Source organism: Numenius arquata, chromosome 2, assembly GCF_964106895.1.
Source record: "Numenius arquata chromosome 2, bNumArq3.hap1.1, whole genome shotgun sequence".
NCBI lineage: Eukaryota > Metazoa > Chordata > Aves > Charadriiformes > Scolopacidae > Numenius > Numenius arquata.
This window is the reverse complement of record NC_133577.1, coordinates 116,167,875-116,190,885: the sequence shown is the minus strand read 5'-3', so window position 1 is coordinate 116,190,885 and position 23,011 is coordinate 116,167,875. Positions and strand designations below refer to the sequence as shown.

The 23,011-nt window shown below is 37.4% G+C and overlaps 1 protein-coding gene across 1 annotated transcript in view; it reads left to right on the top strand.

Moving 5' to 3' along the window:
• Positions 1–23,011, top strand: part of SLC2A13 (solute carrier family 2 member 13) — a 156,515-nt gene that overhangs the window by 71,539 nt on the left and 61,965 nt on the right. Inside the window, exon 4 of the mRNA XM_074168752.1 lies at positions 1,028–1,136. Within this exon, the coding sequence (XP_074024853.1) occupies positions 1,028–1,136 (109 nt within the window). The remainder of the gene's footprint in view (positions 1–1,027; positions 1,137–23,011) is intronic.

Here is a 23,011-nt window from a genome sequence, read left to right as displayed (position 1 = left end):
AGGCCCATATAGGTTTTTATACTGAATCAACACATTTAATATTTTCTGTATATTCAGGAAAGACTTTGAAAATGTGAAAGTGTAGATCTGCTTTACCTTTTTTTTTTTTCTTTTTTTTGGCAAATATTTTGACTTACGCATATTGTGATCTCTGTTAGGTTTTCTGAATGGGTATACCAGATGTGAGAAGATGTGTAAAACAAAATTTTTCACGAGACTATGTTCTGCCCTCAACACCACTCTGGGCAGAAAGAAGTTCAAGTAATTAAGGGAGTCAAGTATTTTAAATTTTTGCCTGATACCATATAGCTTTCTGTATTAGGTTGGGGTTTTTTTATGGGATACTTCGAACATTTAAAGTTAACAGAGAAGAAAACTTTCTCTGTTTGCTAGAAATTTTTGGTTATCTCTTAATTGAGAAACTTTTTTCTGCTTTTTGAATGCATCCTCATACCATTGCTACCAAAGGTATGGAAAAAAATTTAATTAATTTATGCTCCCTCTGCTGGCCTTACAGCTGTGCAGAATAGATCTATCCCATACCTTCAAAGTACCCACACTTGTGACTGGTTCTCCCTAGTCCCCCAGTTTCCACAAACACTTTATCTGCAAGATCCAGATCTGAGCAGTGAATAATGGCATTTCTGAAATAACCTCTTAATAACAGTGGGAGCTTTTAGAAAGGAAACAAAAATGATATTTTGTGATATCTTTGAGTACATTCGGTTGCAGCAGATATGCAGTCTGTTAGTATGATTTAGGAGAAATGTACATTTGCCACCAGTAGTATACACTATGTACAGAAATGGTTTCTTTTTTTTTTTGCCTGGGCTTCCTGAAAATCTTCTTTGTACAGTGCAGAAAAGCAGAACTGAAATGATCAAGTTTTTCAAATATAATTGAAATAATCCAAGTTTGTTTGAAACTAAGGTGCAAAGCCTGTTATGCCTGGGAACGTTGTCTTGATAGCAATCACTTAAGAACTATTATGTATTCTTTTGTTGTTGTTTTTTTTTTTTTTTTTAAGCTGGACCTGTGATCTGCAGAATGCTAACATACCCTCCAACTCGAAGAGCCTTAATTGTGGGTTGTGGTCTGCAGATGTTTCAACAACTGTCAGGGATTAACACCGTCATGTATGTATTTACTGCTTGCTTCTCTTTATAAAATATAAGAAAAAGACAATTAGACCGGTAGCAGTTGTAGATGGGCTTCTGGACAAAATCTGAAATGTGAAAAATTGAGTGAGAGCATTGAAATGCTGGTTTGAAATCCAGATATTGACATATTTGGCATCTCAGAAAATTGATACAGGAGAATGTTAGTATAAGGGCAAACATTTATACAGAGATGTGAATGCAAACTGTACTCTGGGAGTTGTGTTGTTATGTGTTAGGGTTTATGGTCAAAGCTATTTATGTCTAGATAAGAAAGTACACTTGCAGTTTGAACTTATGTGCAAATAGATCCAAATACTGTGAGGATTAGACTGTTGACCATGTAAATGAGAGGGAAACTTACTTGAAGTGCTAAAGGAGGTTAGATGTGGAGGGAAGAAGCTTTTCCTGTTATTACACAGTCCTGTTACATGTATGAAGACTTAGTAAATGCAGAAGTGAAGAACAATATATTGGGTGTTCTGAGAAGCTGTCAGCTCACAAGAGGAGTAGCTCTTTGCAAGTGTGTGGTGCACAAGACCTAGTTTAAGATTAAATTACTGTTGGGCTACCCTACAAGAGTAGCTGTAACGAATGTGATTTCCATATTGTTTTAAAAGCAAGTGTAAAATATATTGCAGTAACATCTTACGGAGAAAACTACACCGAAGGGAGCAAGCTTGTTAGGAAATACTTAAAAGGAACAGCCAAAAGGATAAAGCTTTTAGTGATATCAAGAGCTACCATACTAAATGTTAAATACCTGCCATCTGTCACAAGGAGGGAAAAAAACCCAAACTCAGTATTGTTAAACTGCAAAGGAGGGAAATCTGTGACAGGTAAAGAGAGACTTTATAAAGTAGAAATTGTAACCAGATGTGGGAAACAGGAGAATGTGTAACTGTTAAGTTATGTGTGAAAACCAGAAGACAGGCACAGAGGAGCTTGGAGAAATTCTTCAGGCACATCAGAAGCAAGAGACCTAATAATTTCCATGCCCAATAAGGATCAAGATGTTATGAGAACACTAGCAGAAGATAAATCTTTAGCAGGAAATCTTACAAAGACTCTTTTTGCATCTGTGTTAATTATGGAGGGTACATGGAGGTTCCCACACCACTGCTTACTTGAGATGCCTCAGGTGATCTGTTTCAAATTCAAGTGTTAGGGGAAGAACTTTCAGAACAAGCTGATCAAAATGAATAATAACAAATTGCTTGGACTAATCAGGGTACACCCAACAGGTCTGGAGTCATTCAAATACATAATCACTGAATTTGGTAATGTAGCATAATCTGCATGAAGCTAAAGCCCAGAAAGTTCGGGTTTTTTCTGTTCTTGTCAAAATGAATTAAAACTGTCATAGAATCAAATGAGAAGATGTGTGTTTATAAATACGAAAAAATGAACATGGAGAATATAAAATTATAAAGAAGAAGCAACATGATTGTTGTAGACAGCTTATAGCTTGCAGTTTGGTTGGATGTGAATTCATGGTCATGTTAGAACTATATATCCCATATGAACTAACCATCCTACTCCATGACAACTGCTGCCAAAGTTTCTTGAAGAAACCAGATGGTCACAAAAGTAGGAGAAAAGCTCTCTCAGGTTAATAACTTTTTAAGATAGGAAAAAAGAGGGTAAGAATAAAAGATCAGTTATCACAAGCCAAGAGTAGACCCCTACAGGCATCTATGTGGAGATCTTTGCTGCTATAACGGTCAGTGAAAAGGGGCTAAGTAGCAAATAACAGCTTGTGCTCATACACCGTTCTCTATATTAAGCCCCCAAATTTGTGAATCCAAACAGTCATGGAAAGATGGTACAAGATAACAAATTAATAAAATGGCAAGTGCATTAACTATACGATGTTATACGATAATGCTAGCAGGGGGGAACTGGCTGATGTGCATGGCAGTCTAAATTGTTACTACTCAAAAAAGAGGCCTTGAAGTTGCGTTATAGTTCTATACAGACACCATGATGGCATCCATGAGCCATCTGGAATAGTACAAACAACTGCAGATATCCTTTCTTTTAGTAAGGATAAACCAGATTACATATGGGGAAAGAGTTGCCTGTATTTGAACAGGATCATTGGGACTCTACATCTTGGAAAAGAAATGAGTTAGAAATGCAAAGGTGTATAAAGCTACTAATGTTAGGGAGAAGATGGAGAGAACGTGATTATTCATCATGTCTTGTAACCCAGTTTTGATGACTCCTAGCTCTTACCCAGCAGTAGGTTTAAAACAAACATTTTTTTCACTCAACACATAATTACATAGTGGAACTCATTGCCACAGGATGTTACACATGCCAAATTTAGAAGTAAGGTTAGCAGTTAATTAGGGAAACTTATATAATAACCTTTATTAAAATGTTATTAAACATGATGTGGATGCAACTTTTGGCCAAGGACAATCATTCTCACATTTTGGTTCTTACTACTTTAGGGTGCTTTATTAGGCTAGAACAAAAAAATGACAGTTCACAAGGTTTATGACACTGGTAGGTTGACTTTTTTATTTTAAACTTCATATATTTTAAAATCTCAAACTCCTTTCTATGTAGGAGGTTTTACAAATAGTTTGGAGTTGACCTAATTTGCTTGTTGGATGTGTAGGAGGACAGAATAACAACTATAAAACATAATTGAAACTTAGCTTTAAAATAAGAAAATGCCTGTAATAAACACATGAAGGCACTGTTGTTAAAGGACTGGCTTGTAAACCATTTGCAATATCCAGTATTTTTTTAATAATCCCGTATAACTAAATATTTAGTTATCAAGTATGCAAGACAAACATCCTCCTATGAAAGGACATTTTTCAAATATAAGTAAGCAGCTGTCTGTTGATGGTTTGCTTACATAGAAATTGATGATTGCTTTTTAATGCAGTAATTAAATGGTACCTTAAGGAACTGTCAGATTGTATTAACTCTAAGCACTGTTTTCCTCTCCATGTTTGGTTGTGTCATGCTGGGACTGTTCTGTTGCAGCAGGAAAACAGGCATTGGTTATGGTTGGAGGTTGTAGGCTTGAGTGGACTTTCCTTCAGTGGTTTTGCAAAATTGTTTACCAAAACCAGTCACAAAAAATGTTTTGATGGTTGTTGTTTACTGTAGCTTTGCTGCTGCTGCGAATCCTCTTATCTTGATATACCCCTTTCTAGACCGTAGAAGGGGCTGATGAAGCCCAACTTGCCATTCCCTGGCTTTCCCTGGTAGAGAATTTAGCCTCTGGTTGCCCTTTTTCCCCTTATGTGTTTCCATGGGACTCTTCTACACTATGACCAGTGAACTTAACATGGCGGCATCCATGATGGGCCCTGACTCGTTCTAATCTTCTGGCTGGAGGATTTCCACTATTTCTGATATAAAAGAATTTGTTAAATCTTGTATTTTACTGGAAGAAAGTGAGGCTATAGGAGTGAGTTTATGTCTGAAAAACCTCATTTAAAAAACCACCACATAATCAAATCACGAAGGAAAATGAAATGCAAATATAAGGAAGAGAACACTTGTAGAATGATTTAATACTTCCCCAATTTATACATGCTTTACTGAGTAAGATTGAATCAAAAAGTATGAGTGCTAGAGGTAGGAAATGATATAAAGGAATTTTGCAGGGATCTAAAAATCACTGAGAGTACCCAGGAGTAGAAGAGATCCTATAAAGCAGAAAAATACCTACAAGAAACACATGGAAACAACAACAAAAATTTAGAGCTTCCATGCTTAAGAGTTCAAAAATCTGTTACCCAGTGTTTAACCAGAAAACATGTATCAGTAGTGAAGCCAACGAGAGCAATGAAGTTCCATGTGTAGTTGGATTTCTCTTGAGGATGGGGAGAGGAAAACGCGAACTTCTGTAAGAATTCAGGGCTGTGCTCTGTCCCTCCTGTTGAGCAATAAACTGATCTAGTTTTTGTACAGAAATAGTTTCATATTCTATTTGAATCAGCCATGTAACATCCAACTGTGAGGAATCAGAACTCTCGTCACGAACAGGATGTTTTTGAACTGGTAAGAACAACACGAGGAGCAACCTCTGCATTGAGGAGGTGGATCTAAAAGAGAAGCAAAATGCAAAAATAGGCTAAGGAGAGCGTGACTCTCGCAGGAGCAAATTCTAGCATGATAAATTTGGTCAGTAAAAGAATAAAGCTCGGTGACCTATTGCTTTGATTCCTTTTTCCCCTAAGAACAAGGGCGCCACTGCTGTTTGAAAGAGTGCCTGAAGTAGAAAGAATGTTTCCTTTTTGTCACGGCTTTTGCCAGCTTAACTGACCTGTAAAAGATAAAGCCATACAATTTTAGACAAGCATCTCTCACACTGGTGCGAGCAGGTCTTAAATAGTTTAACTTTTCCGTCTCTTATCATTCTGGTATTTTCTCATCTTGAAAACGGAAACTCACTGCTTCAAGCCTGGAAACACAAATCGGGCTGATGGGAGACTGAAAAAGGCCCTGTGAAGAAAGTTATATTCCGGGAGAGCAGTTACTGCAAATTAGCTTTTTAATAGTAACATATCCCAGAATTTTGTTAAAACATTGGTGTGCAGATATTTTCAAGCCCATGTTGGCCCAAAGTTAAAACTTGGGGTAGGAGGACCATTTTAAGGTAAAACTGGAAGCTAATTTTTCCCATCAGTTTCTTCTTTAAAAAGTGAAATAATATTTAAAAATAAAAGGAAGAAATTCCTTTTTTTTGGGGGGGTGGGAGGAAAAGGGTTTGACTATTTCAGATTGTTTGGTGAAAAACCAAAATAGAGTACATGGCTGTTTTAGATCTATGCTCACATTCCTGCAGGACTAGGACTTCTGAAAACATTCCTGGTTCTGTGGAGCTTGACTGCAGTCAAAAAAACCCCAAACCATGGGGAAGAATGCTTCTGGAAAAAAACCTAAGTTCTCTTGAATACTAAGCAGTAATTTAGCTGTCATTGGAGTGAGTTCAATATTGTCTTGTCAGAACTGCACGTAGATATTGTGGCCTGTGCTGATGCTTCTGCTGCTCTTTTGGGGGGCTTGCTAGTTTTGAGCGAGCTGATGGACGTTCACGCAGGCTGCCTGTACCCTCAAGACTATAAATGTGAGATAAGATTGAAGAGACAGCTGTATCATCTTGATTATTTTTATTCTCACGAAACTTCAAGCAGACTTGATGAAAGCCAAACAAAATATTTTGCTCTGCAGTTGAAGCACTAAGCTTGATGTGATGCTGGCTTAGTAATTTGCCATTATCTTTTCACATTGTGTTAGAAAAGCTTTCTGCAAAAGAGAAGTGGTATAATGTGTCAGCAAGGAGAACTTATGGCCTTCAGCATTTTTGTTAAGCTTGTTTTTTTGCTGGTGTATGGGATCTGTTATTCCTAGTTAATAAAATGGTTTCTTATTGTTAAGATATCCCTGCATCTCCTAGAAGTTAAGTGAATCCACATGTAAAATGTATTGGTGTTTGGATTTCGTCCGCAGATGCTTTTGAGCTCTAAGTGTCTTGGTTTTTTAATCTGTGCAAGCAAACAAAAGAACAAAAAAACCCGAGATGATAAAAAGAAGCATCTTTTTTTCCAGCTGGCAAGAAACAGAGAGTGGAAGAAAATACTATATAGAGAAGGAAAAAAGCTCAGAGTAATGAGAGAGGGAAAAAAGCTGGACAAAAGAAAGAAGGAAAAGACAAAAGAGGACAAGAGGAGGTTATGTAACAAGTGGAAATTGAAGCTTTGAAGATAAGTTAAGAATATTAAAACAATTAACATGAAAAGTGAACAAATATCATACTGAATGTAAATGGGAGAATGAAAGAGAACAGGAGTGGGACTGGAAAGAAGCCAGGATACTTCTCAAGTGTAATAGAGGCTAGAGAGGAGTTTCATGGAAGCAAAGCACGTTTTCTGACAGGTTTAATCGCTGGGTCTATTTGTGCAGCAATTGCAGAGCTGGAACCCGTGAGGAGCCGTGAACCTTCGCCTCTGTTCGCTGAAGCAGGCATGAGGCAGCACACACCACTCCGCAGCCTTGGGACACAGCAGGGCTTGTAGCAGCACTTGGTGCTTCTGCTTCTGGGGGTGGCTGCCTCAACAGGGACATGTGACTTAATACCGTAAGGGATGCTGAGAGCCAAGACTAAGAAACTTGCCTTTAAATTCCAGTTTTTAATTTTGTTTGAAATGAAATACTGAATAGGTAACGTAGGACAGTGACTGCAGAAAAACCTTTTTTTTTTTTTTTTTTTTTTTTTGTTGAAGATCATTGGATAAATACCTTGTTTTGTGAATTACAACTTAAGAAGTAGCAACCTTCTCTGCTCCTTCAGCATCAGCAGCCAAGCAGCCATAGAGAGATTTCTAATTAATGAATTAAGGTATTTATAAATTATGACAGATTTATAATGAATTAGTAGGTCATTGAAACGAGACTTTGCTAGAGCATTGACAGTTGATTTGGATATTGGAAAATCGTTGAGATCTGTAAACAAAAGTTCTACTGGCAAAAAATAATGGTGGTTCACATTTTTCTTGTGGTTTATATTCAAGCATTGGTTTTTAAGGTTGTATACATTTCTGTTGTGTTCTCTGGCTGTGCATTTTAAAACAAAATGCAGACAGTAGCATACTTTATTTAAAAACAAACAAGCAACAAAACAAAATCCAAAACTTACACAATGCTAAAGTACCATCCAAGTTGCACAGCAGTTACTTAAGAACAGTATATCTTTTATTGTAGTCTCTGCTTAGATTTAAATTGGGCCACAGTAATTACTGAGCAGACTGCCACGTGGCCTTTATTTTTGCATGGCCAGTAACTTGTCGCCTCAGTTGTTCTTCAGTACTCTCAGACCCAACTGTGCTGTAAGTCTGACTGAAGGAGGGACGATTACATTAATGTTTTTTCAGGTACAAGCTTTGTAATGTTGTCAAGATAATTTTGAGACAGCTTGGTAATTAACAAATCTAATTTTCTCTGATAGTTGCAGAACGTTAAGGCTGCTACCTGCTTAGGTTTTCATCCTTCATTGGTTTTTTTTGAGTAAACTGTCTGGTTTATATCTTCCTCTTAAATTTTCCATTTTCCCCTTAGGCTTTAGAAGATGTTTAATAAAACAAAAAGAAACCCTGTGTTGCAGGTCCGCTTGCCTTTCAGATAATAATCCATTAAGTATTTTATTATATTTTAATAAATCCTTCCAATAATTTTTTTTGGAGAAGTGACCCTTAATTTTACCATATTGTCCTCCTTTCATATTGCAAGATGCTTTATATAGTACTGCATACAAACTCATAGTGTAAAAAGCTTTAGTAGAGAAGAGAGGTGCATCTTTGGACTTACATAGCATACAGATGCTTTTTAGACACACTGTAAATATTTTTGGAAAAACAACTAAACAGAAGTCTAATCTAGTCAAGCACACTAGAAAACACTCTCCTGTTCTACCAAATGTCGCTGTTGTATATGCTATACAGAAATAATGTGATTAACTTATTACAGCTCTTGAGAGGAACAAATTGTAATTAATAAATAAAGTAATTTCATATTACTTAATGTAAAACATTCTAAATGAGAGTTTATGGAAGCTGCCTGTATCGGTTTCATAGTACTCAAAGAAAAATGAAACCTTCACTCTGGTATTTTGAAAGCTTTGCACATTCAGCAACCATTTTTCCTTAGGCAGTGTATTATTATCACAGTTGAGCTTGTTTCTTTTAAAATAGTATATTAAAAACAAAATAAATTTTAAAAAGCTTCAAACAGATGATAGTGGCCAACTTGTCCTTATTGGACACTAATTTCTTGCATGGAAACCAGCCTATGCTATAAGTTTTCCAAGCCCTGCAATATAGACTTTTATTTATTTATTTATTCCTTCATTAAATTGGCACTGGTCTGCACTAAACAGTTTCTTTGTGGAAATCTTTCCACTTAAATTTGGAAAATTATCACACAGCCTAAAGAGAGAAGCGGTGGCTTTGCAACTCTGACCGGGGACAAACTCCGAATTGGAGATGAAATTGTTGCTTGAAGCACAGGGCCTTAGGTTGGGCAGAAGCGGTTTGCAAGCCAGCAGTGAAGATGCTGGTGGAGCAGGTAATGGAAACGTTAAACACCGTTTCATCACATGCTATCTACAGGAACCATGGGACGTATTTACAGCAGCTGGGAAATGGCCTTGTTGGCAGAGTCAATCCTTTCAATTCCCTCTTTCTGTTCACTTTCACCTTCCCCTCGGAGCAGGTCAAGGAGAAGTCTGACCCTAGTTTCTACAGAACCGTTTCTGATGTTGTTTCTTCTTCTAGGTGATTAGAAAATACTGATGTGGGAGGGGGTAGAGCCTGGTAAAGGGGAGTGTGTCTTAGTAAGTCTGCTGGAAAGTGGCTGAAACATGAATGCATTGATGACAGGATGCCAATAGCTGTATCCAAGAACTAAAAACCAAACAGACAAACAAAACTTAACTGGCTAAGGAAAACTGCAGCAGGTCTGAGAAAAAAAAATGCTCTTTGCTCCATGGGGAGGAAGCGGACCGCTGACTGCTTCTATTGGGAATTACCATGACCTGCACAGATCTTAGCCCTTCCTGAGGAGAGGGTGGTTGGTGGTAGTGACTATTGGTATTTAGAGCCATGGAGAGGGATGGGAAGAGAAAATAGCAGGTCATACTGCTGAACATCTTAAATAGCTCTAAATCTGTGCAAGAACTATGAGGAATAGTTAGATCTTAGCCTTCATTTTGATTTTGTAATTAGCTGGCAAACTGTAAGACTGAGTGATCTAGATGGATGTATCTTGTGCTTGAGGCACAAGAGGGCAGTTCGGTAAACCTGAATGTTTGTAAAGCTGTCACGATATTGCTAACTTTTATGTATCATTTGCTGTGTTTTAAAGACAACTCGTGCTTTAGAAGCACGAGTGTGCTTGTGTGTGCTTGTTGGAGATGGCCTACAAAACCCTGAGCAGCTTAAGGGTTTAATGGTTTAGCTCCAGAGGCTGTAATTTATCAGCTGAAATAATTGTGAGAGGATGTTTAGGATACAAGTAAGAGAGTAAACGTGTATTAAAACAACTCACCTGTGTATCAGTGTTGCTAGCAGTAAAACTATATAATGCTAAGTTTCCAATTAAAAATAACATTAAAAAGAAAATGAATCTTACTTCTCCTGTCGTGCTGACCTTGTGTGATGGCCAGAAATTAATCTGAGTCACTTTATAAGTATAGGTTTGCAATTCACTGTAAAACAAACAAACAGAAATCTGTGGCTTTGGGTTATTTGAGCAATGCCATACACTAAACCTCAAGGTTCTCTCTCAGGCTGAAGCTTCTCACTTCTAATGCCAGTTCTCAGTGCATTTCATGTTCTCATCCCTTTTGAAATAGAAAAGGAAAATCACATCTTTAAGCCACTTAAAGGGGAAAAAAAAGAGCAAAACAAACCAGTGAATCATGATGGAGTTGTTAAGTAGATTAAAGCTATAAAATGTTCATCTTATTTAAGAAGCTGCTTGCTTTGTCGATCTAACTAGCCAGAGCTTTTGGAAGATGGCTTTTACAGATATGTCCTTGTCCTAAGTATTGGAGATCAAAGAATAGGTAATTCAGATATAAAGGTTTTGAAGGTTTGAGCACCAGGAAGATCAGGGAGATAGTTCAAGATGTTATGTAATGGGATGAAATTAAGTGAAATCTAGAATGATTATCAGAACATAGTTTAGTACTTAGAGATATTAGATTGAGTGCCTCGAGGGAAGTAGGAAACACTCATCATTTCTAATTGCTTAAACTGTTGCAACAATAGAGGATGTATTAGAAATAATATATTTGAGTTTTATTGATGTTCAAATTAGTACACATACAATAGAAGATGACTAAGATTAAAAGAAAAGGCTGACTTCCTTTAAACTTTTACATCCCACCTTTCTTCTGATAATTATCATAATCTATCTGTTTATTATTAAAAAACGCAACAAATCTGAACAACTCTCTCTAAAACCTAGACAAACCATCCTAGACTGCCAAACACAAATTTTATTGAGGTGGATATTTATATGCATTATAATTTTCCTCAGGTTTAAAAATAAACAAAAAAACCTTCTCAAATTGCAGACAAGCACTTAACTGTAGGCTCTCATTCTGTTTTGAAACACTGGATTTTTTTTTCCATTTCATAAATCTTTAAATATTAGTCTTTTTTTTATTTCTCTGGTGCTGAACACCCATTTGGTTGTGGGGGTGTTGTGGTTTTTTTTCTTTCCCAAACCTGAACGTTAAACTCAATGAGTTGAAGAACTGCCACATGAAATATTTTTCTTTTTTTCTTATTTTGACTGCTGTCTTGGGTTATTGGCTAGAAGAATACATACTGAAGAAAGGAATAGCATGAGTGAAAGTAAACCTCATGGTATGACAGCAGCAAATTATTAGCTACAGTATGGACCCATCTATTAGAGGATCTGCCTGATGTTTTGGTTAATTATTTTAAACATGTTGTAGATGTATCAAAAAGGATTTTTCTGAGTATTAACTAACATTTCAAGCAAAAAAAAAAAAATATTAAAAAGCCTGCAACAAACCTCACAGTTTCTTTAATAAATCGGCATTTTTCATTGCAATACTTTCACAGAAGTAAATTCCTTTTCAGTTTTGTGTTGAATGTTTCTAATACAAAGACTTGTAATATCTTCATTTGGAAATATTAATGTTTATTTTTATACATGTTCAAAAGACACATGTTCAAAGAACCATATAGGAGTTAACATGCCAAGTTATTTTAAAGGAAATCCTGCTATCTGTCTTCTCATTTGGAACACGTTTTATTTTTAATGAAATCTGATCAGCAGGGACTATGTGCACAAGTGCACAATTTTTAGCCCCAGTTTTTCATACAGTCTTCAGTGGTAAACTAGCCAGAATGTTGGGACATTTGTATTAAAACACCGAAGAACAATTAACAGTCCTGCTGATTGTACTTCTGTTTTGTCCTAATAAGATTTTTTCAATGGTGATAAAATCTGTTCCTATAGTTCTTCAGGTTGTGAAAGCATATTTAAAGAAGGACTGTCATTTCAGTGAAAACTTGAAAACAAAGTATTTATTTAGGGAAGAAATGTATTCAAACCAGTATTTTTAACCATTTCTTTTGTTGTTATTGAAGGATTTATGTCTTTAATATAAATTTTTCCCTTTTTTTTTTCTTTTGGCTTCTACTCTCCCTTTTGTCTGTAGTGAAATCATAATGCTGTTTGATTTCTATCTGTTGCCTTGGTAATAACTCTCATGTCACAAATCCAGTATTAACTTCACTGCAGGGCCATACAGGAGGAAATGTGTGAGCTGCGTGGGTGGGAGCAACGTCTTTGCTGAAACATATGGCTTGGGTTATTAGCAATTATGGTAAAGCACTTACGTGAAGTAAAATGTCTTTGCTTTATATCTAGTATATATACGGTGTAGCTGTTAAGTCAGTTAAATGCATCTCATTCATGTTGTTCATATGTAATGAAACGTAATGAAATGAAGTCAGAACAGCGATGTTGTTTATAAATCATTCATGAGTGGTTGCTGGAGGAACTTCCCTAAATAGCAATAATGGCTGGTTGGTTGGTTTGTTTATTTTAATGCATTATTTGTCTAGGTAGTTCCTGGAGCACATTTTGGTCTCAACAGTTTGTCTTGTGTTATTGCCTTTCTAATAATCTTGTAAAAATTCCTTTCTTCTGCAGTTGTTAATGTTTAATATGCATCATTTTGTTGAACTGTACATTTTCGTTATCTTTAGCAAAGGCCATTTTTTGGTTTTGAGACTTATCACAAAATCTGATGCCAATCAGGGACCAATTTAATTTTTTTTTCCTTGAGGTGGAATGGTAAAGGGAGAGGATTTTGTTTGCCTCATAGGTTTACTCACTTGTGAAAACCTAGAGAGCATGTATTATTCAAATGCTGGACTGTATTCTTAGCCACAAGAAAGTGTCTCCTCCTTAAATGAAAATCAAGGAATATATAAATGTGAAACAATTCAAAGCTCACAATGTAACCAGTCTTGAAAAGACATAAAATTAAACTGTAAAAGGTCACCTGGTTAGGTGCTGCCTGATACAGCAACACGAACAACCCAGTGAAATATATTACTGATCCCATTCAAACTTAGAGTAAGAGATATGGTGCCCTTTAGATCTGTTTATTCACCTTTACTTTAAGGGCATAGGAACCAGTTTTGTAAATTAGATTCTTTGGAGTCTGTCAATAAGAGTTAAGCCACTGCAGGCTAGTCAGAATGCCTTGTGCCACAGAGGTTGAGACACACAAAAAAAGGTTGAAAGGTTATGTGCAATGCAAAGATTTACCATAAATGACAGTAGTCCAGAAACAGATCATTAATAAAACATGGTGGCATCTAAAGGCTAATCAAGTACTTTGTTATTGTGAGCAGTCCTCAAAGCAGAGACATCACTATGGTCAAAATTGCTTATATGGAACGTGCAGTATGGAGAACAGTCACCAAATTGAAAGGAAATAAGAAATCACTGAAGAGAGTCTTAATTTCTCAGTGCGGTGAGAAAGAACGCTGTGTATAAGGCCAGCCAGGAGAATGAGGTAACGGGGAAAGCCCAGGGAAGGAGCAGGATGTCAGGATAGGAAATTATCAGTACTTTGCTTCTCATCTCTGGAGGGGCCAGCTCTTTCCTGGAGTGTCATCCAAGATCAGGTGTTGGCCGAGCTAGAGGGGTGCGAGTTGAGTCCCAGCCCCTACAGGTGAGGGGGGACTCACCTGGGAATGCTTAAAATGGTTGTGGGTTTTTGTTTCCCAGAGTGCTAACAAGTCTGTGGGAGGTAATAATACTTCAGACAGTGATTTGGGAACTTTTTCATGAAAGAGCAAAACCCTTTTTTGATATTTAATTTCCTTTTAATAGCCGCTTGCATATTGCCCTCACCCAAAGTATGTTTTACAGACGTTCTGGAAATAGAAAAAAAATTGTCAGACTACATTATTATCAGCAGAATTTCATGCGTTTTACAGAGGTGGCTAATTATTTTATACATTTCACAAGGTAAAAGTAGAGCAGAGAAACACTGGACTGCTGATTCAAACAGGGGAGGGAAAGAAAAGCATGACAAAAATAATCAGTCAAGATAATTTGGACTTTCTTAGCCCTGCTTTACTCCCTGTTCCTGCTTACTCAGTTATATTATTTCTATGGTGTGTTTGTAGGCTGGGGAAGGAGATGAGAAAACTAGAACCGTTAAACTTTATCATGTTTTCAACTTCAGGTCTTTAAATCATAGATTTAGTACCAAAATAATGAAATGAGTTCTTCAAAACAAAGATTGCTGAAGATTGTGAGGAAATGTTTAGATTCTCATTTTTCCCTTTGGTTTGCTACTTTCAAGGCAAGTTGTCTAAACCCCCACAAGATACAGCAGAGTCAGTGCTGGCGTTGTAAATACATCCTCGCTGCATGTGAATAGATAAGAGGACTCAGGTTGTCAGGAGAAAAAGGAGGCAAATCCCAGCTTTCCTCTTGGGTTCTATGATCCTGAAAGAAGAGGAATGTTTGTCACAGATGCTTTCATCCCTCAAAATGTTATTTTTCCTACTGGCCTTTTTAATATGGAGAAACAGTTCCTCCTGTGTACTAAAGAAATAGTTGTTGCCCTTGTGTGTGGGTGAGTGGGGGAAGCAGGTAAAAGTACTGAAAAAAGTACTGAAACGCACATTGGCATCCAGGGCTGTAAGAAACAGGGTGAAAGCTCACTAAAACTTGGACCAATTTGGCTATTTTTTAATGAAGTTTTGAATGTAACCTTAAAAATCTCCTTCTACCGTACCCCTGAGTCTGAGAAGAAGGGACTGAAACAAGAGTGTCACCACAGTTTAATACCACAGTGAGATACAAAGGACTAAAAGAAATCTTAGCACTAGGCTGGGTCAGCAGCTACAACACATTTGCACACAGAAGCGGTAGAATGAGAAATGTAAATTGTGTTTGGTAATGATGGCACTTTCTCAATTTCACATTCAGGGATTTTGGATTTTTCAGCAACCATCTTAATTTTAATATTCAAGAACCAAGTTTAAATTTTTGTCTCGGATTGTGGTATATGCCTGTAATGTCATTCATTTATGGTGGAAATAAAAGACAGGATAGTGAGACGAGAGTGACTTCTTAGTGAAATAGGACAGCTGTTATGGGAAACAGGCACTGATTCCAAGTGATTTTCCTGTCTTTTCCTTTCTCTGTCATATCATAATAGAGAAATAATAATTCTGTTAAACCATTTATAATTCGAAAATTATCAAGTGCGGTACAGTACTCTATCATATTTATTAGAGTTTTGAATAAGTAAAATTCGTGAGACTTAGCTCATTGTATTTTCCAGGGTATATAGTCCTGTTTTAAATGATTGTATCCTACAGCAAAGAGTAGTTTTTGATGATTCTTGTCACATTGTGGCAAATAAACTCGGGCACTGCCAGAAGTCTGAATAGTGGCAGAAACAGGATTTCTTGCAGTAATGTATGTGTAATATGATTGACTGTTCTGAAATCTGGAACACAGGGTCTGCAAGATACTGGTCTGGTCTCCATAGGTATTTGGATCTCACTGTTGTTTTACGACACTTGTTAACTTGAACTAGCTGGAAAATAATTTAAACAAATGCTTGTATCATCAAATTCCTTCTCCTTCTGCAAACTCTGGTCTGAAGCTTCTGCTCTTCAATGCAGAAATGAATATTAACCAGGCAATAAATACAGGTAAACAGTCCGAGATAGTGGACTTCTGTCCAATTTTGGAAATCTTAATTCCCTTAATAGCGTAATGTGCTTCTGGAAACGACTGGTGTGGCAAGGAGACTAGGCAGTGCTAGAGAGGGGATTAGTAGAGAGCAAGGGAAATACAGGGAAATAAAAAAGGAAGTACAGAAAGAAGAAAAACATGTTATCTGAGATGGAACATGCTTAAAAATGTACTAGAAGTCTTCTTTTGGAAAAAGAAATTAATTCCACGTTTAGAAGCTTAGCTCACTTCCCCTTCCTCTCAGCAGAATGCAAGAGCCATGTTTAGGTTTTTGTCTTGTGAAAACTAAACAAGTTGCTCTTAATTGCCTGTCACAACACCTGAGCCCTCATTTCTGCAGCATCTTGTTGAGGATATGTTGAAGCAAATGGCTGTGTGAAAGAAAATATCCTATTATTTAACTTCTTTTCTTTCTCCGGTTGCTCTGAAAGCTGTGCTTGTACTGTTGACCATGTAGGAAAAGAAAATCTTTATTCGTTATTATTCCTGAAAGTTACTCAGCCGAGGGACAAATGAAATCAGGAGATTCCTGCAAAGAACATGCTAATCTCATCTCCTGGCCTTCTTATGAGGACTTACAAACACCACACTGGTCTGTATGCTTCTAAGCAGCTTTAAGCACATTTTGTACCTCAGGCTAGCAATTTACTGCCCTTCTGTTAAATGCCACATCTTAGCTTCCTGTGGTGTGTTTGTAGTATGCATGTTACAATAATGTTCATGCAGTGATAAGATTTCATAATTTTGAGCTCCTCTGATTGACTCAAGGGACTCATTTGGGCTAGTTTTTAGCTTGGAAGAAATTTTAGTTCAGCTCCTGTAAAGTTCTTGGTCTCCCCGAGTCCATGTGCAGGGTGGCCAGAGCCGTATAACTGTCATCAGCCTGGGCAGCTCCGAGGTCTGTCTTTCATCTTCTCTTGCAGTATCAAAGCTGATCCCTGGCTCATCTTTTTAGTAAATCAGCTTTTGCTAACAACATAATCTTGCAGTGATTCCAAGCTTGCTGCACGGTAAACCATCGTGTACAGAAGCACAGAAGTAAACTTGACATGCACATTTTAACATTTTTATTAATGTAAGCATGTATTAGGTTCTGTGCATTAGCTTATTACTCTTACACTTCTTATTCTATCTAAATATAGTTATGAAGAGGTCATAAGCAACTGTTGTTTACAATAACTTTCTAAACTAGACGTTCTCCATAGAGCTGAAATAATTTACTTGTTTGGGGATTTATCCTGGTTTCATAAAAGACATTTTCCTTTCCTAACAGCAAAATTCTCTGTCTGGAACAAATTAACTGCCATTCAAGGACTAATTTCTTCCTCCATGGCAGAAATTTCTTCCTCTGTGGCCCGGCTCTTCAGGCTGACTGCTACACTGGCTGTCACAGACGGTCCCCAGGGGTTTCAGATCAGAATCACATCTGCTGCTCTGAGTCACAACTTCATCCTATCTGGTGGGGCTTCAGTGTTCATTAGAGTAATTAGTGATCGAGTACAGCAATATGACATGGCTTGGCTATTTTGCCATGTTAGTTAGCTTTCTTGAAAATTCAGGGTATCTGCTGTTTTCTGTGTCTACAGGAATGTTTGATTTTATGCAAGATTTTGAACAAGCAGCTTTTTCATATTGTCATTGAATTCAGAACAAGTACATTGCTGCCTGGTGTAATCTTATTTGAACTGTACAGAAGTATCTTGAACCCAGCAAAATCTCTATTTGTGGAAGGGAATGGCCAGGCAGAAACCACTCTATAAGGGGATTCTTTCCCTATGTAAAATTAGAGGTATAATGAGATGAGAGGAGCGGAAGGGGGAGAATGGGAGCAAAATGTAATGCTGAAATTAGTTTCTCTCCTTAATAAAGGAGAACAACACGTAGCACTGAATCTGCTGCTGCTTCATTGTGGCACTGTGGGTTTCACTTGTAAGAACAGACTCCCCACCAGTTTGTCCTCACCTCTGTTTAGGTAAGTTTACTGTTTTTACAGGTTTTTGAGGGAAGGTGCCGAGATAGAGTCGCCTCATAGTTCTTCTCAAGATAACAATACCTAATTGTGTGCATAGGTAATTACTGTTTACATACATTATAAATCTAACAATAGATAAATGTTAAAATTGTGTTAGTTCTTATGTATCCACAGTTATGTACATCACGTATCTGAAGTCTGTAGGCTCTTCCCTTCTCTGGGCAATTCTAGAGATTGGAGGAAAGGATGGGAAATTTTAGGTTAAAGATAGAAGTATATGGAGTCTTTCTAGATAAAGGTTTAAGACATGGCAGTTTTAAAATAAACTGTTGTTCAAGTAAGTAGAAATAGATTGAGTTCACTTTGCTTTATTTCTGCGATGTGTATGTAGGAACATAAACACATAAAGCACTCCTATTTTACTTCCTATCTTATATTGATTAAGGTGTTTTGTGTGTTTAACTGCCTGCGGTGTTTGCAAATAAAATTTATTTACAAACTATATGTTAGATAAGGTAAAGACAGGAATCTTAGTGCCTGCTGTATGTCTGACCTAAATGGAACCAATTTATAGTAGCATGGCACTGTCTTTGTTGAAGAAAACAGGGAGATCCGACGGATGACATATAAAGGGCATAGAATTACTAGCTTTTGAAGATTGAAAAATTTTGTGACCAAGTGGTAAGAAGACATTAGAGCAAGTATTTATCTATCCATCACTCTTCAAGGGTTTTGACCCTGCAGTCTTCTAAACCCATGTTCTCTGTCCACTGTGCTTGAAGACTGAATTGACTGGGAGAACATGACCTTTGCTTCAGGAGATGCCACCTTAATTGTGGGATCAGATTTCCCCAATAGCATTAGGGAAGGCTTGGTTTCTAATCCTCTGGTGAGGTATTAGCCACCAAAGGGCAATGTCCCAAATAATAGTAATCTTTTGTTGCTTGCCCAACAAAGCAAACTAATTTTTCGGTGAATTACACAGCCTTTGAGGAAATTTTCTTCCGTGGTGTATCTGCAAATATCTGCGAAGAACACTGAAGACAGGCATACTCTAATGCTAAAGGGCATGATTATTTGCTGTATGCATACTACTATTTGATATATTTTAAATGCTATGAAATTTTTGAGCTTGAAACCTACATTGACAGGTCTGCCAGATAAGTATTGTTTAAGATTTTTTTTCAATCTATTTTTCATAATTTTTTTTCTGATTTTTTCCATGCCTTCCCATGTGAGAGTATAATTATTAGCACAAGCTAACATTCTTTCAGAATTCCTTCTTCAGAAACTGTGTTTGTATCATACACTATTACCTCTTCTCAGAACTATACAAGTTCTGATTTTCTTCAGTCTCTCATTATGTGTCAGTCTTTTTATGCCTGTAATAAATGTTGACAACTCCCAGCTCAACAGTTATTCCTATCAAATGCAGACTGTTACGTCACTCAGATTTCTAAGTACCAGCCTGAGATAAGGACTTGAATGAAAAGTCAGCTGGCACAAAGGTTTGTGTCTGGAGAAGATGTTACTGAGTCTGGTAAGGGGTGGCAGCACTCCAAAGCAAGGGCGGTGTGTCAGCCTTGACCTTCAGGAATGCCCAAATCTCTAGCATTCAAGGACAAAGCATGTATCCTTTTGGCCTCTCTCAGGAGTATTTCTGATAAAACTTGTGAGCTGATGAGAGGTGCTGCTTACTTCTTTCCAACACGATGATGCCACGATGATCCAGGCTTTCAGCTACTCTGAACTAGGCTGCTCCAGTGTTTTTTGATTAAGAATAGTATGTTGAGCTCTGGCTTATTCAACGCACAAATCTCTGCCCACTAGACTTGTCCCCATGGGGAGGACAGCTTACTGTAGCCAGTGGGCTAGGTGTAAAGATCTTAATGTGACTTTTTTTTTTTTTTACTTTCTCCCTACTTCTTAAAGGAAAAAGTTGTCAGGTAGATAGTACAGTTGTACAGTTGACCACTCAGGAATATTGATGTTTCCTTTCTCTGCTGTACCCGTCTTGTATTTCCTCAGTCCAGGCGTTTTACCTGTGTTATCTATTGAATGCTATTCACCCTTTAATTTCCTTTTCCCCTGCAATGCAAGTTTTCTTCCTGAACCTTGTTCTTAAAAAAAAGGAAAAAAAGCGCAATCTTCTCAGAGCAAAATGTCCATGAGCGGTAGAGGTCCATGGTGTCAGTGTACTGACATTGTCACAATGGGATTAGCAGTGTTTCCTTGTTATCTCATCTCTCCCCATCTGTCAGCATCCATTTGGGTTTTTTTGCCTTGTGTTTGTGTTGCAGGCTTTCTGGGAGAGGTCATTTAGTTGTTCTGTATTTGTACAGCACTTAGCACACCGAGTCCTTCCCAGTGGTGGAGACAGATATTTCACTAATGCAGTCAACCTTTAGGAATGAGGCTGTGTGATGTTTTGCTTCAGACAATGTAATTTTGCAGACAGTTCTAAGTAATTGTTCTTATCCCAGAGTGGAATCTAATGATCTGATTTTTCCCCTCCTCCTTTCCCCTAATGCCCACCGATGGAAAGCCTCCTCTGTCCTTATCCAGGCTTCCTTTCCGGAAGGAAGGTTGTAGCCTTGCACTGCCAAATATCACAGGCAGCAGCTTCTGCACTGGCCATAACTATCTCATTTATCTAACTAAAGTAGTCTTTTCATTTAAAGGAAAAAAAACCCAAACCCACATAGATAATCCTTTCTATTTATTGCAATGAGAGAAAGAAGCTTTACTGATGATATGTGACACCCTTTTTAATAAATGAAGTTGAGATTTAAAATTCTTTGTGAGAAAATGGTTAGATGTCACCCTTTTTTTGCCAGTGCATGTGTGGTCTGGCGGTTGCAATGTCAGTTTTGGTATCTGAGGGTGTAATAGTCATCAGAACTTATTTTAACTTTGTAACCCCAGAGTATTTGTATTTTATATCGCAGCATACTTTATTTTGCAGTGAAATATTTAAATGAAGAACATACATGACCACCTAGTATTAGATTAGAGAATTTGGCAATTCAGGTAATAATGATTTACCAATCTCTCAGGTATCCTGTCTTATGTTGAATATTTTGCTCTTCTTGGTAATCTGACTTTTTTGCCAGACAGTGGTAATTATGCCAGAAATTGCAGAAGTGCCCTCAGTCTTTTCAATGTTAAAATGATGTGCAGATCAACATGTCCATCTTCTGCAAAGAGTTCCAGGCTCTTCCTTGGTCGGGAGCTTTGGGCCTGCTGAAGGCCCAGTAGTCACAGTGAGATGACAATAAAAAGATCAAGTTTTACATTTTGCTAGCTTTTTCGTTTCTCTACTGTCAGCTAGTCACTGTTTGGCTGGCCCTGTGTGTGACTAATCCATTACCATCCATCTGACCATACTTTTAAAAATCTCATGGAACACTCCAAAAAGCCACAAAACAACATTCAGATTGAATGACTGGGAATGCAGACGGAACAAGAAGACCCAGATTTCCTACATGCAGAGATGCTTTAGTTTGAGTGGGAATGAGCAGAACAAAGGCAGTGTCGTCATCCTAGTCATTCACAGTCACCTGCTGACAAATTTAGCTCTGACCTTAAAAAAGAGAGAGAGAAAAAAAGTAGATGCGAAGGTAGATTACTTGATCCTAGTCCATACAATAAGTTTGTTAACTCTTAAATAAAAATTATAATAAATATACATATATAAAATACAGTACAAAGTTTCACAAGAAGTAGTTTGCCCCAAACATCTTAGGCCTTATCTGAGGAAGTTAATGTGGCCAGGACAATTGGTGCAAAATGTGGGAGCACTCTCCCAACATATATGTGGATTACCTCCAGTCGGGATTTTTCCCTCAGAAAGAGGAAAAGTCTATTCATGAACAGCTTTGCTTGAGAAGATTTTTATTATTCCCTTGCCCCATAAGCCAGGTGTGTCTGCTCAGAGAACTGCTGCTGCTTCATATTTTTGTAGATCTTCATCTTCCATTTGCCTTTTGGTTCTCCTCTTGGAAAGGAAAACATGCTCTCAGGACTGCTGGTTGGAATGTCCTCAGGCAAGAAGACCTTTCTTTTGTGCCAATGAAACTCATAGAAATTTCATTTACGTGGTGGGTTTTCTCCTCTCGGTTTCACTGTTCCTGCCCCCTGGGATTAATTTATCTTGGCCACTTTGAGAAGAAAAGGAGTTTTATTCCAATGCTATTTCCAGAGTCATCCTTAGCAGACCAACAAAGCCTGTGCAGTGAGGATACAGAGTCACAGTCCTCAACTGTCTGATGCAGAATGTTTTGTGAAACAGTAAATCATCTGTCTTGCACGCCGTGAAGGCAGTCATCTTCCATCAGATGGGCTGTCAGGTCGAGATGCAGTTTTTATTCAAGGTTCCTATTTCTAAAAGGACCTTTGGGGAGAATTGACTTTGTTTGAAAGCTGATGCCTGTTGCCGTGTAATTGCTACTTCATTAAAATATTTCAGTTCAAATTCTTGTGTGCCCCTAAGTTCTGTAGATACCTGTCACGAAAATTCTCAAATGTGAAGTAAATTTTTTGTGCAGTGTGACATTTTGGAGCAAAATCCCAATTGCGGGATTTAAATTAAAGTTGTCAAGAAGACTGGCTTTCTCTAGAGACCTTAACAAGGCATCTGATAATAGAATTTCATCCGTATTCTCCCTTGAGTTTTTATGTAGTTCTATTATTTTATCGTAATAAAACTTTTGTTCTGATTTCCATGCAACTTGTTCTAATAAGAAATGATAAGTATTCACCAGATAATCAGTTCTGCAGAACCTACTGGATGAAGTGTGAATATAAACCAAAAGAAGTTTGTTTAGACATTACAGGCTACAAGCAGTGCACAGAGAAAAGACCAGAAGAGAGAGTCAAGGTTCTTTTGTGCATATTTGGTAATATTTTTTGGGTTCATTTTCTTAGGTTATACTCAAACAGGTAATTACTCTTCTAAAAGCAGTAGAGGTGAATTTCCTTTGCCTGCAAAAGAGAACTCAGGAGATATTATGCTGTTTGATATTCACTAAATTATTAACATAAACCCCTAAAGATTCTTATAAACAAACCTTGTGTA